This window comes from Acanthisitta chloris, unplaced genomic scaffold (genome assembly GCF_000695815.1).
Source record: "Acanthisitta chloris isolate BGI_N310 unplaced genomic scaffold, ASM69581v1 scaffold8406, whole genome shotgun sequence".
Lineage (NCBI taxonomy): Eukaryota > Metazoa > Chordata > Aves > Passeriformes > Acanthisittidae > Acanthisitta > Acanthisitta chloris.
The window spans coordinates 136,304-151,073 of NW_008679704.1; the positions used below are offsets into that span (position 1 = coordinate 136,304).

Below are 14,770 nucleotides of genomic sequence, written 5' to 3' on the forward strand. Positions count from 1 at the left end.
GGGGGACTGAAACTCATGCTTGGGTGAAGCATAACAAGGATGAAAGAGAACTCGAATCATGCTTGGATGAAATCAATAGAACAATAGCAAAGTAATGATTAACATATGACTATACCATGGTTATGTAAGAGAAGAGTATAAAAATGTATCCATCTCAGAACCATGTCGGAGTCAGATTTGGGTCTGTACCCCGACTCCCAGAGCTCTTCAATAAAAGCACCCATAGAATCATTCCGTGATTATGTGTTTTCTACGCTAACAAGAGTTCCTGACTAATTAGGACAGTCATAAGTTACCTTGGTACTCGTGCCACTATACTATCTGTAGTGCTTTTAACTGTCACCTGTGTGTTCATATCTATACTCATATCTGTAGGTTCAGGAGTTTGTGCTGATGCTCTGTGTTTCTTACGTAAAAAAAGTTAGAAAGCTTTTACTTCATACTCATTGGTAATTGCAACAGAACATAAACTCTTCCCATACCTCTTTTTCTGGGATGTGCAAGACAGCTTCAGTTCTCTTCAGATCTTTGCCATCTTTGTTAATGTGCTGGAAAACAATAAAACAATGATCAACTCCTGCACACCTGTTCTGTAGCTGTGCATGAGAATGTTTTGCTGTTTCAACTGTATTTAAATCATACAATATTAATACTTTGAGGATGTTTTGATAATAACAACTCTATCTTATTTACGTTATTTGGTCTACGAATGGGTAAAGAGATGGAAATGAGCAATTTCTCCATGTGCAATGAACAGTGGTAAAAAATAATGATGTTTCAAATGACTTTTTTCCTCTTAACATATACTTGTGAACAGTTTGAAATGGAAGATGGGATGGGTGGATATATTTGAATGCATTCTTAGTCTGTGCAAAAGTAAGTCTTTACTCATTTCACTGGGCAAACATCAATAGAACATGTCCTGTGAGATCCTGTGACTCTCCTGTTTTTATGGATGAAGTTCTGCTTTTCCCTTTGCACAGGTTACATCATCTACTACAGCACAGACGTGAACGCAGAGATACACGACTGGGTGATCGAGCCTGTGGTGGGAAACAGACTGACCCACCAGATCCAGGAGCTCACCCTGGACACACCCTACTATTTCAAGATCCAGGCCCGAAACTCCAAGGGAATGGGGCCCATGTCTGAGGCAGTGCAGTTCAGAACCCCCAAAGGTAAACTGTCACCTGCATCCCAATGGCTCCACCACAAGGGTGAGACCCAGCAGCATGCAGTCTGTAACTGGACTGGAACAGGGAGGATGGCTGGAGTTAGGCTAGAAGGGAATTTTCTGTTGGCTTGTTCTTGCATGTAATTAATCCACATGCAGATGGTGCTCAGCTGTTGGGGTAACTGTGCTGTTTCACAGTGTCTGGTGGGCACTTGGGTCATCTCAGGTTTAGCTGCTCTCAGATTCTTGATCCTATGTGTCACATCTCTTCACTGGGATGGTGCAGGAGGAACCTGTGTGACCCAACAGGCTCCTAAATCAAGAACTGATGGTGATGAGCAACTAGTAAGTAGTACAAATTTCTGATAGCTTAGGAAAAAGTACTCAGAGGGGAATAATAAAAAGTTGTGAGTTTATTATCATAGAATCATATAGAATTTGGTTGGGAGAGACCTTAAAGTTCTTGTTCCACCCCTGTCCAACCTGGCCTTGAACACTGCCAGGGCTGGGACAGCCACAGCTTCTCTGGGCAAGTATAGTACTTTTTCCACATGAGTCTTAGTGGTCAGAAGTGAGAGCTGTAGCCAGTCTGCTATGCTATGTGAAACTTGAAATTCTGTCTCATGCCTTCAAGCCTTGTGATCTCTCTCTTGTTTTTTCCTCCCTGTGCTTGGCCCACTAGCTGAGTCCTCAGATAAAATGCCCAATGACCAAGGTAAATTAACAGCCACTCTTTCTCTTCACTCCATCCTTCACCCATTTTTTTCTTGCTGTCCATGTGCTGTTACATTTTCTAAATGAAACAAGTGTCTGCTGCTCTGACTGGAAAGGAGCAAGTTCCTGTTGTGCTTGTATTAGTTCAAGAACTGGAAGTCCTATTTGTGGCCTGGGTGTTAGGAATGCAAAGTGATCTCTGTAGTCAGATGTCACATGAAGGGCCACATGGGTTGTGCCAGAGCTGAATCCTCCTGTCAGAATGGGTTTGATTCAGTGGTGCCCCAGACAGCCTGTGCTGCAAGGCCTCAGGACGTGGAGATGGAAGATCAAACCGATTCTAATTAGCACCAGGGCTGTTTGTGAGCTCTCCACCCATGATTATTTTCATAATAAAGGCAGGGATGCCTGCTCTGGAAAGCTTTGTGCAGGAGTGATTCTGCCTGTCAGCTCATTTAGAGTCCAGGCTCTCCTGAGGAGCACAGCATTAGCTCCTAAAAGCCTTAAGGTTTTAAAATGTTAGCTTGAAAAATGGGAGCTTTGAGTTTCCTACATCGAATTATAAGGTGAATATCCCAGGGCTATTTTTGCTTTCTTCCAAATAACCTACAAGCCCCATAAAAAGGGGGAGAATTAGTCCAAAGGGATGAGTTTAAAAGGCCATTGGCAAGCAGCTTAGACATGCAATTAAAGAGATCCTGAAGGGGCTGAGAGGGAGCTAGTTTGTGACTTGGCTCTTCAACTTGTTACTTAGAAGTAATTTATTAAATATGCTTTTACCTCTGTGTACCCAATAATGCTGATACCAGGCAGGGAGTAAAATCATATCTGACCACATGGCCTGGAGATGCTTAGCTGAGCTTTGGGCTTACCCTCTCATCATCTGTCCTCAATTTCAGCAGAAGGGATTGGGGAAGGTTAAAAGGTTTTATGTGAAAGTTGATGTTTTCTATTCTGCACTTTCTAACCCCATTTCAGCAGAGAACTAAACCTTCCATCCATCGTTACCATCCTGAAGTAACATTTGATTAATTTTTATCACATTATATTATAAATCGTAAAAGCCAAGAGAGTTTTGTTTCAGAACTCCTATGAGAACACTCAGAGGTTATAAACCATGGCAGTAGCTTAAAGGAGAAAGCAGAGAAAATGCAGATGAGCTGAAGAGCTGCTCTGTGAGAGCATCCCTGAACTGCCAAACTGGGACTTTCAGGAAAGAGCCAGAAAGTTATTCAGGACTGGGAAGGACACAAACTGCAGTGGGGGATTGATTCTGTGGCCTTGATGGTTCTGTCTGGTTTTTCCTCTCCCCTGCTTTAACATTTTTCTTCTGTGCTAAGCACACAATGCTGTTTTTCCACACGCTTCTGTAGCACAGAGCTTGTGTCAGGAGAATTTAGTGACTGTTGCTGTCAGGCTTCAAGGAGATGCACTGGCTTAGTACAAAAGCAAAGATTAAGGTCCTTAATTCAAGTAAAGTCACACAAAGTTAAAATATATTGTCTAGCTACAGGTACCTAGTGGCTAACGTGGAGATTCACGAGCTGAATAAAAACCAATTCCAAGTAAATGCTGTCTTAAACTGTCCCTTAAAATATGTTACACTGCATAAGAGTTGGACTCCCTGGAATCTGAAGGTTTAAACTGCTGATCTGTGGTTTTAGGAATTAGATACTGAGGAGACTCTTGGTTGGATGTCTCAGTTCCTCAGGGTGTCCCTGGGAGGCCACGAGCTCTGGGGACTGCACAGGTGACATTGTGCATTGTCTGCCTCTTATCTCCCTGGTGATTTATGTCACCTGCCACCCTCAGGGGCAATTATTTTCATTCTCTTTCCTAGTGTTATTAAGGATATCGAACTGCACTTGGCCAAGCACAGGTCTTTGCAGAACTCATTGGAAATATTCCTCATGAATAATGGTTCTGCACTTCTAATTCTTATCAGTTCATTTGTTGTTAATCTTGTTAATAGGTGCCCCGTTGCCTTTCTGTGATGCTGTTGTAATGCAGCATTGTACAGCACTCTGTAAAATGATTTTGGGAAGCCTAAGTGCAGTATATTCTATATATATTATCATATCTCTGCATACTTCTGCTACCAACCACATTTATAGTCTGACATTTAGTGTTCTGAAAATACCTGTTTCCCATAAAACAGAAGGATGGGCATAAAGTATGTACCAGCTTCTCTCCATCCCCTTTTCCATGATCTCACCTATGTTAAGGCTTCAGCTGCTGTACCAAAAATGCTCAGGATGTCTAATTGTCCTTTGAAAATACTGCTGGTTGTTTTTACTCCCCCCTTCTCCCACAGCTTCTCTGGCTAGAAGATGCAGCAACTCCAGGGATTCAGAGAGTTAATTCAGGGTTTTTCCCCATCTTTTCAGGGCAGGTTATGTGGTCATACAGACACAAATATATTAAACACAAGCTGTTTAAGATGCTGTTAAATTATTTCATTGCTGCTGCAGGATTATTAGTCCAGTGCTTCAGAAAGATAACAGTGGATACAGTGTCCTCTACAGCCTGGCAGGTGCAATGTGTCTTTTTCATTACACATTGGTCCTGCAATATGTCTTTTCCATCATTATAGACTGCAGCTCCTCCCTGTGTACACAGAACATTGCTCTGTATTACCCTGCCCAGGTTTGATCAGTATTTCTGCTGCTGCCTTGGGCTGGTTTTGCCATTTGTCTTTATTTCAGTGACTAATTTGCAGGCTTTGACTTGAAGTTCACCATTTCCATTTGTTACACATCCTTTAACACTTAGTACTTCTCGATTAGAGAGGATTTTTAATGAAGAAAATCCTCCTGATTGTGAAACTGCCAAATTTCCTGATTGGGTAGGGGTGGGGGGGGTTGTAGAACAGTGTGAAAATGCACAAAATATTCTGGATTCCTGTAACCAGGGGAGTGTTGCTTTCTGCACCTTGCAGAAAGCTTCCCCTGCTGCAGGAGTTTTTCTCATTAATTTTTGCATTAGTGCATTTTAATGAAAACACAGAGTGAGAGCCCCAGGGCTGGATGTCTTTACCTGCAGGAAGCTTTCTGCTAACTCAGGAGAGGTCTTAGCATTAAAGTGAACTCGTGGCTCTGTGCATCTTGCTGCAGCAGCCAGGGATGCAAAGCAGAGCTGAACTGTGCAAGGGGCAGTACCTGCTGGAGTAAGAGAGGACACACCACCCCTGGGAGGTCAGCTCTTGTGTTCAGCACCAGGAGCCCAGAGCAGTAGCCAAGGCTTAGGGATTTACATTGAGGTACAGATCTGTTTGCAACTGTTTTCAGCCTATAAACGTGAAGCTTTGTAATGAATTAATTGCTTTGCTCAAGTTTCACCGAAACCATTTTTGTGATATTTTGTTGTCACTTGTGGTGAACAGAAGAGAATAGGGAGGAGTTGAAAGCAAGTTTTTATGCCTAGGCAGGGCCTTAATACTACATTTATTGTGCTTTGGATCCTCCACTTATTTCCAGTCTCCCACACTTGCTGTAATTAGGTGTTAGGAAAAGAAACCTGGATAATTACTGTTTCAAGATGATTAACTGTCAGTACAAGTGTGGCAAAGCCATTTGCCTCAATATGTGCCTGTGTGTTTTTAAAATGAATATTACTAGAGGCTCCTAAGCTTAATAATAGCTCAGGAAAGTATTGCACAGTTCTTCTGGGGAAGTGGTTCCCTTCTTGGAGCAACACGTGCTGCTCAAAGCCAGGCCATGTTGTAGGTAGAGAGAAGGAGGGGAAAAGCCTGGTCACAGTGGTTCAGAGAAGTTCTGAAAGAGAACTTAGAAATGCTGAAGTGCATGTATAAAATTCCAACATATCCCACCTTTTCAGCCTCGGGATCTGCAGGGAAGGGAAGTCGCCCAGTGGACTTAGGACCAGACTACAAACCACCTCTTGGAGGTTAGTGTTGGAACAAAGCTTTTCCCTTTCCACGTGTTTCATTTCAATTTGATGTTTCACCAGGAAAATACTGCTGGCATCTGTCCCACAACTTTTTCTCCTTATGGTGATGGTCGTTCCCACTCAGTAGCTCGTACCATCCTCCTGCCATGGTGTTGCTGCTGCTGCTGCGTGGGGTGTCTGGCGAAAATACCATGGCATGCATTCCCAGATCTGCAGTCTTGAGAAGCAGAACTTGTTCCCAGTTTAAACAACTGCTACAGTGCACAAGTGCAAAAATTAGTTCAGTAAGAACATATCAGGAAGGAAGAAACTCATCTTCCTCCTCCTCCTGATTAGCACTGGGTATTGGGGATGCCTTGCCCTGAGGTAATGCTCAGTAGTGTGAGGAGATGTTTCTGCCAGAGCACAGTGACCACTGCAGGCAACTGCTCCCAGTCCAGTGGTTGGTGGCCCCACGGGGTGCACACTGTAGTGCAGCAGTTGTAGTAAGGTCCCACATTAACTCTTCTTAGACTGACGATTGAATTTTTTAATGCTAATTATTTGAGTAGGCTGAATATAAGTTTGAATAGACTTAGCTGAAAATGGATCTATAAGTGATCTTACAGGTTAACAACTGAACAGAAACAGAGTTGGCAAATGACAAAACAATAAGCAAGCACTTCCCATGGGATCCAGGCAGCCAGACCTTCTCATCCTGCTCATCTGGGTGATTCCAGGGGTCTCTGATGGGCACTGCTTGCTTTGGCTATGTAATAAATAACCCCTTTCTCCCCTCTCAAACTCTTACAGGCAGTAACAGTCCCCATGGAAGTCCTACTTCTTCCTTGGACAGCAACATGCTCCTGATCATTATAGTGTCTGCAGGAGTGATCACCATCGTGATCGTGGTGATTGTCGCCGTCTTCTGCACCCGGAGGACAACTTCCCACCAGAAGAAGTGAGATGTCTGGCTGGCAGTTTGCCCTGCTCTATTTTTCTCACTTATTTCTATTATCTAATCTTTTCTTTGTGATGCTTTACTTGTAACTGCTGTGGGCTGTAGATGATGATCTGTTTTTCCCAATCGGTGTTCCAGAGTTGCAAACCACCAGGAGTCCACAGGCAAGCTGGGACAATGCTTTCATCTATACCTGCACTTGTCCCTCTCTCAGGAGAAATTGTTGTTTAGAATAGTTTCCAAACTGGAGCATATAGCTCTGTTCAGAGCTGGGACAGCTCAACAGCTCAGGCAGCTTCTCACTCCTCTTCTTAGCATGTCCTTTGCTGTGTGGAGCTGTGTTCAAGCTGTGCATGATAATATCCAGTTTTTAGATAGATGACTGGAGTGGAATCTGAGTCTGGTGCTGGACTCCTTAGGAAAATGCTCCAAAATATAGGTGTGTATCTGAATTCTTCCCTCACTTAGAGAGAATTAAGAGCCTACCCACAGCAGCAGTGCTCCCATTTATAGGCTCCTGAAGGTTCTTCTGCATAGTCTTTGAAGGATGAGAGCTGAAAGCTGTGTTCTGAGCTTGATAAGATGCTGTTATGCAAACCAGATTTTTAAGAAAGTGATTCAAAGCCTTCGTGCTTGGAAGATAATCTCCACTTGCTTTGCTGAAGCTGAACCATCCTGCAGAAATGCAAGTGCTTCAGGAGGGTGAGCAGGGATGCAGGAGTGATGCAGCTGGGGAAGGTGCTTGGGAGAGGGCAGCAATGATGGGCCCTGGCCCAGGAGGTGCATTTTACTTTCAAAGAGCAGAAATAACCCTGTGAAATGTCAGTTTCTAAATGCCACTTCTCTTGCATATGGCAATAACCTGGGAACACACAGGGAATAACCTGCTGCTCTGTCCCTTGTTCAGCTGCAGTTAAAGCAGGAGGTGGAGCACAGCTGGCTGTGGGTCACCTCCACATGAGGCTCTGCTCACTGACATTTCGTCCATCTCAGCCATTTCTAGGACTGTGCTCCCAAAGGGACACCCTCCCCCAGCACTGCCAGGGTGCAGAGTGAGGAGCACACGTGGAGGGCAGTGCTGGAACTCTGCATTTTCCTTTTCCAGAACTCCACCATGCCATGTCTGCCTCACCACAGTTTGCTGCTGCTATTGAGCAGTGATGAAAACCTCCTCAGTTGGATGTGTCTAACCCGAGCAGTGATGAAATCAATGTTCTTGTCATTAATCCTCAGTGTTAACCATCCTGGTGGGATAATTGGCTGTTTGCACCCTCCTTTTCCAGCTCTTGCTGGGGATTGTTTGTGAGCCCTAGAGTACAGGCACAGTGTAGTGTACATACACTTCAGGTTTGGAATATTCTCTTAATAACCACAAGTATGCAAACTTAATTTTTGCTAATGAAGGCTTAGGCTTAGCAGAGTGCTGCAGCGTGTGGTACCACTGGAGACAAATTTCGTGGCATCAGAGTTGTGGAATGTGCTTTGAGATGTCAGCTGGGCTTATATGCAAAATTCAAAGCTTCCTGCCCAGTGGGAAGCTTCTGCTCAGCTGGATGCAAGATCTGAGGGAAATTCAGTGAAAATGTGCCTTTTTCCACAAGTGAAGCTGACATCTAAGAGCATCTCCTTTGTTTTCCTGCCCAGGAAACGAGCTGCCTGCAAATCTGTGAATGGGTCCCACAAGTACAAAGGCAACTCCAAAGATGTCAAGCCTCCTGACCTTTGGATCCATCATGAAAGACTGGAGCTCAAGCCCATTGATAAGTCTCCAGATCCCAATCCAATCATGACAGATACCCCAATCCCTCGCAACTCCCAGGACATCACCCCAGTTGATAATTCCATGGACAGCAATATCCATCAAAGGCGAAACTCCTACAGAGGTGAGTGACCCAACAGGTGCTTTGGCCAGGAGGTGTTGAATACATTTCACTGTGTCTGGTGAAATCACTTTACTGAGATGTTATTCAGTTACTCTTTTTTGCTTAATTTCCACCTACTGAATTGGGTTTGTGCCTGGTTTCTAAGATTCTCTGAAAAGGATGGGTCATATGTTTTAGTGAGGAAATTGAGTGCCCAAGGGTTAAGTCATTATTTTCTCTTGGTAAATACTGATTAGTAATCAGAATATGATCTAACAAGTGTTTCATATTAAACTGTTAATGTCTGACATCCTTTCAGCCCAGAGCTGCACTACCAGAGGTTCATGTTTGCTTTACAGCCTGGAGAGTTTCTCCAGTGCCCAATAATCCTTACCCTAATTGTCCTTTTTGCACTTTTCAGTGAAGGATGAAAGAGCTGGTTTTATCAGTTATGACTCAGAGAACTGCTTAAAAGCAGGACAGCCCAGAAATAAAGAGAGGAGGGTAGAAATCCTCTTGTGTGGTGTCACAGAAGCCTTGGTGCAGTGGTAAATAACCTCCAGTATTTTTCCTTCAGGGCATGAGTCAGAGGATAGCATGTCCACGCTGGCAGGAAGAAGGGGGATGAGGCCCAAGATGATGATGCCTTTTGATTCTCAACCACCTCAGCGTAAGTCAAGAGCCCACCTGCCAGCTGGCTTGGAATTGGGAGCACCCAAACAAGCAGCACTCCTGCTGTACACGCAGGCACACACTGCTCTGAGCTCCTGAAGCCTTGGTCTGCTGTCAGACGTGTGTGCCTGACATGGCAGCTGGGGATTCTGAGGAGTTCCTGCCCTGGGCCAGGCTCTGGGGCATGATGCATTCAGACTTGGGTGCAATAAGTCTTACCTTGCACTCTTCTAAGCGTTTTTCCCTAAATGGGATACAGCATTGCACACACATGGGAGAAGATAAACTCATAGAGGATCCTGTGCTGAGGTGTGCCGAGGGCTCCTCAGAAGGAGCAGAGCAAAGCATTCCTGATTCTGTGTTGCTCACTAGAAAGATACTCAGCAACTTACATCTCCCACACAGGATGAGATGATGATAGTGGTGATACATATTTCAGGGAGGTAGTAATTCCAGTTGTACCTTGTGATTATGTCCAGGCTGATGTGATAGTGCTGACAGATCCAGCCGAGGATGTGGTTTTTCCCTGCAGCACTAACCCCAGCTTTGACATCCGTTTTTGATGCCAGTCCTGCTGTGTTCCCTGGAAGAGCCAGTCTGCTTCCCCCTCTGTGTTAGCTACTGCCTTGCCCAGGAAGAACAAAGCAGGCACAGACACAGCTGGTGGGATGGGGTAGCATGAGGCACTCGGGGGCAGGGAGGATGTGTAAGGTCTGCTGGTGCCTCAGGGCTTGAGGTTGTTCCTGTGACTTTGACTTTTTATCCTGTTTGCAAAAGCTCTAAGGGCCTCTAGCTGTAGGTTTCTGTTTTATAATAAGTGGAAACATTAATGTAATGTCTTTAGATACCTTTTTACAGAAGCTCCACAGGAAGCTCACACTGGTATGTGAGGCCCTTTCTCAGCAAGCACCACCAGGACCATTCTGTGTGTTTAACTCAGGGCCTGCAGACACCTTCCCATGGCTTTTTTTTTTTTGGTCTACCCACTGAAGCATTCAGATCTAGTTATTTACCTCTAAAGTCCTAACTTAGGATAAATCAGTTTGTTCCATTTTAGTATAATTTGCAGTATTGGTGTGTGCCTAGTTCCTTTCTTCTTTGACTACTGGAATATTAAAATTCTGGAAGGATATTAGGAAGCAAAGGGCTGGTTTTTTAACACACCACATTTTATCAGTATACTATATATGGATAACAGATCTATATTCTCTTTATTCTTCATCTGAACTTTTCTCTTCCTTGAAATCAAACCATGCGTCCCGATGTGCATTAAGAGCTGGTGGCACTGCATTTTGGCCTGTAATTAGGTGATTTTGTTGAGTTAGCCATGATTTAGGTCTGCTAACCAGCAGGTTATTAGCAGAACTCTGGAGTTTCCTGGATTGTACCATGCTGAGGACTGGCTCCCCTGTCGAGTGGCTGTGTGGGAGAAGGGAGGGATGTGGTGCATTTCAGTCCACAAGCATCCGTGTGTATGTTAAGCGTTTTTCTGTCTTGTGTTCATCCACAGCTGTGATTAGTGCTCATCCCATCCATTCACTCGACACCCCTCACCACCATTTCCACTCCGGCAGCCTCGCGTCTCCAACACGCAGCTATCTCCATCACCAGGGCAGCCCGTGGCCCATGGGCACTTCCATGTCCCATTCAGACAGGGCCAATTCCACAGGTGAGATATAAAGCCTCAGGTGGAGTTTGTTTTAATGGAACAATGAGTGAAACGTGTGGAAATCACAGCCTGAAACATGGTCAGTTTTCATTATGGTGTTCTATGAGGGTTTAGGTGCAAAAAAAAATCCTGGGTAGTTTTCTTGTGTGGATCTGATCCTTGATCGTGTCTTTGGAAAAGGAGGCTTAATGTTTTAATACACAGCTTCAAACTAGAAGATACCTTCTGCTAAAGCCTTCAGCCCTGGTGTCTGAAACATCAGATTAAATCTGAGCTACTTAGTGTGATAATTCTTCCCTCTGAGGGTGGTGAGGCACTGGCACAGGTTGCCCAGAGAAGCTGTGGCTGCTCCATCCCTGGAAGTGTTCCAGGCCAGGTTGGATGGGGCTTGGAGCACCCTGGGCTAGTGAAAAGTAGCCCTGCCTATGGCAGAGGGTGAGAACAGTATGATCTTTATGGACTGTTCCAACCCAAACCATGCCACGATTTTCCAGTGTTGCTGGAGATACGGAATCATTCATTTCTCAGACAGCCATAGTTCACCTTAAGACAGGACACGGAGTTATTTGCAGTACAGAGGGTTCATGTGTGAATTCCCTTCTTTGCTCATAACAGTGACCTTGGAGGAGGCATTTCCAAATGTGCCTGGTTTGTTTCCATCTGAGAAAATGAACCCCCATGTTTGTGTGTGTTGCAGAATCGGTTCGGAACACGCCCAGCACGGACACCATGCCAGCCACCTCTGCCCCGGCCTGCACTGACCACCAGGACCCCGAGGGCACCACGGGCTCCTTCCTGGCCAGCACACAGGAGGAGGACTCGGCCCAGAGCCTGCCCACGGCGCACGTCCGTCCCTCCCACCCGCTCAAGAGCTTTGCGGTACCCGCAGTGCCACCGGCTGGGCCCACCTACGACCCTGCCCTGCCCAGCACACCACTGCTCACCCAGCAAGGTGAGGGGCACTACCACCACCACGGGCCCAAACAGGGAGAGTTTCAGAGGTTCTTAAGGGGTTGGGGTGGAGTTGGGCATCAGAGGTTGGAGGGAATAACATTGGTGTCATTTTCAAGGCTTTTTTCATGTACATAAATAACTTAGAGAAAAATTTGAAACCAACACTCCAAAATCTGAAGTGTTGATTTTTCTCTAATAGAATCTTTTTTGATCACAGAATGGGTTGGGTTGGAAGGGACCTTAAAGACCATTTAGTTCCAACCCCTTGTCATGGGCAGGGACACCTTTCACTAGCCCAGGTTGCTCCAAGCCCCATCCAGACTGGCCTGGAACCTTCCCAGGAATGGAGCAGCCACAGCTTCTCTGGACAACCTGTGCCAGTGCCTCACCACCCTCACAGGGAAGAATTTCTTGTCAATATCCCATCTAGCTTAAGGCTAGTTCCCTGCCTGTCCTTATTCTCCTCCTTTCAGGAGTTTTCTGAGTAGGCACCAGCACAAATTCCCTGAGGCCTAACTGTGCCCACTGCTTTCCAGCTCCTGCCCACCCAGTTCACTCGGTGAAGACGGCGTCCATCGGGACGCTGGGAAGGACTCGCCCTCCCATGCCTGTGGTGGTTCCCAGTGCCCCTGACGTGCAGGAGACCACGCGGATGCTGGAGGACTCAGAAAGCGTAGGTACTCCCCACTGCCAGGCCTGGCTCTGGCAGTGCTCACAAACTGCTCAGCTCCCTGTATGACACTGTGGCAATCCTGCACTGAGACTTCCTAAGGTGGAGAGACTTTCACCAACTCCATTGCCTCTGAGCCCCTATCGAAAATCCAGGAGAAACACCTTCCAGACAAGGCAGTAAATAGAGGGAATGCTGTGCCTGGATCCCATTAAAGTCCTGCAGCTTCCTGTGCTGCTGCAGAGCATTCCCAGTGCCACTGCAGTGGGACACTTGGCCTTAACATGCTTTGAGCCACCACCCCAGATATGTTTGTAGATTCTCACATGAAAGTGCTCTGACTCTCAAGGAAAGGTGCAGCCAACTGTTGGGCTGCTTTGGAAGCAGCTTTAAGGAGGGAGGATGGTTTGGGTGTCTGGCACTGTTTTCTTTCCAACTTGTACGCCAAGAAGTTAGTGGAGTAGCTGTTGTGTTTCTAGTATCATATAGTGTCTTTAGTATATCTATTTGTATATGTCTTTTGTAGCTCTAGTATTACATAGTCTCTTTAGTGTCATACAAGTGTCAGCTATTGTACCACTGCTACAGGAAGTGCTTATTTTTAATTGGTTTTTTTCCCCCTCATTTCCTTACTGTCCTTTCTTTTTGTCATCCTCTTGATTCTATTTCTGTATGTGCTGGGCTGGAAACTGTATCAAGTTTGATTGTGGTGCCATTTTCCCCTTCTGTCTAGATGTCACTCCTACTTTATTTGTTTCGTTCAGTCAGCACCAAAAATTACACTCATTAGTTTATTCATCACCAAATTTCTAATACTTAAATAGAGCCATTAATAAATTTCTTCATTAATAACTGAGTACATGGCAGAGTCAGCACACTAAACACTGGTTAAATTAAATTACTAGTTAAAGTAGTTTTCAAAATTAAATTCCAAGTTGAATTGTGAGCTTTAGGATTAGGTTATGATTTGAATAAATTCTGCTTTCATATGAGAGCCTGTAGGAAGGAGTTTGGTTCCAACTGCTCCTGCTGATCTTGGCAGATAATGCATTGGACACAGGACAGGGATGACTTTCTAGTACAATCCAGGTGCTTGGTAAACTGGAAGTTCATTGCTATTGGAATGAAGGGAAAGGTTTGGCTGTAGAAGCAAAGGAGGTGAGAGCAGGGTCAGGGTTGAACACTGCACAGAACTTGGAAGGACTTGGGCAGAAAAGGTTCTGAGATTAACCAGTTTGTGGTGTCTGTCTACTCACATGCATGGACAGCTGATCATACAGCTCATAATGATCCTCAAAACTGCTAGTTGAAGTGATTCCTTTGACCTTTTCCTCCAATTAAGCTGAGGAGATTTTTCTAAGCTATCTCTTTTGGTTCAAAGGCAGCTTGTTATCTTGAAGCAGGGATTGAGACAAGGAAAACAGATCAGATGATCAGGATTTAATCAGTGCAACTCTGAATCACAATTGCCCAAAGAGCTGCACTTAAAATAGAGTTGTTTCAAGTTATTAATGCCTGTAACCACCGATAAATCTGCTCATTCCTGAGTCAGGTCACAATCCACCAGAGTCACTGGCCATTTCTCCTCATTTCCTGTTCTGTCTCTCTTTAAAGAGAGCAAAGGCACCTTGTGAATAAGCCTTTCCCTCTCCCCAGAGCTACGAACCGGATGAGCTGACCAAAGAGATGGCCCACCTGGAAGGACTTATGAAGGACCTTAATGCCATCACTACAGCGTGACCACCTTCACCAGGACATGACTCCAAACCGTTACACAAGTCTTGGGACTCAGCCTTGCAACACAAGGAATTGTACAGAGGACAAGAAAAAAAAAAAAGGGGAAAAAAAAAAAAGAGAAAAAAAAACCCAGAAAGAGGGGACAGCACATGAGCAATGTAGGAAGCAATGAACCAACCGGTGCATTCGTGCCACAGCTGGGCAGGAGAGCTGACCTATGTGTCATCTCCTGCAGTGAAGTCATGGCCCAGCTGAATTGCAGCCACCTGGAGGTGCAGGAGGGACACTGGAGGCTGCAGCCCAGCAGCCAGACTAAAGGCAAGCGAGCGGAGCCGCCGTCAGTTTTGTTCTGGTCAGGTTTGTCTCAGTGTGTGGTTGCTCTGCCTTTTCAGTGTTGGACATTGGCATTTATGTACAATTTCATTTGTGTTTTTATTTTATCTTTTTTTTATAAAATGAAAAAAAAATT

The 14,770-nt window shown here is 45.1% G+C and overlaps 1 protein-coding gene across 1 annotated transcript in view; it reads left to right on the top strand.

Moving 5' to 3' along the window:
* The window catches only part of LOC103804779 (neogenin-like), a gene marked incomplete at its 5' end in the record, with an annotated part of 119,985 nt that extends 105,681 nt beyond the window's left edge, over window positions 1-14,304 (top strand). The window contains 10 exon segments of the mRNA XM_009077408.1: window positions 984-1,178; window positions 1,857-1,889; window positions 5,726-5,794; window positions 6,590-6,737; window positions 8,382-8,620; window positions 9,177-9,269; window positions 10,782-10,940; window positions 11,638-11,892; window positions 12,431-12,567; window positions 14,221-14,304. Of these exon segments, the coding sequence (XP_009075656.1) occupies window positions 984-1,178; window positions 1,857-1,889; window positions 5,726-5,794; window positions 6,590-6,737; window positions 8,382-8,620; window positions 9,177-9,269; window positions 10,782-10,940; window positions 11,638-11,892; window positions 12,431-12,567; window positions 14,221-14,304 (1,412 nt within the window).
* Between the last annotated feature and the right edge of the window lie 466 nt (window positions 14,305-14,770).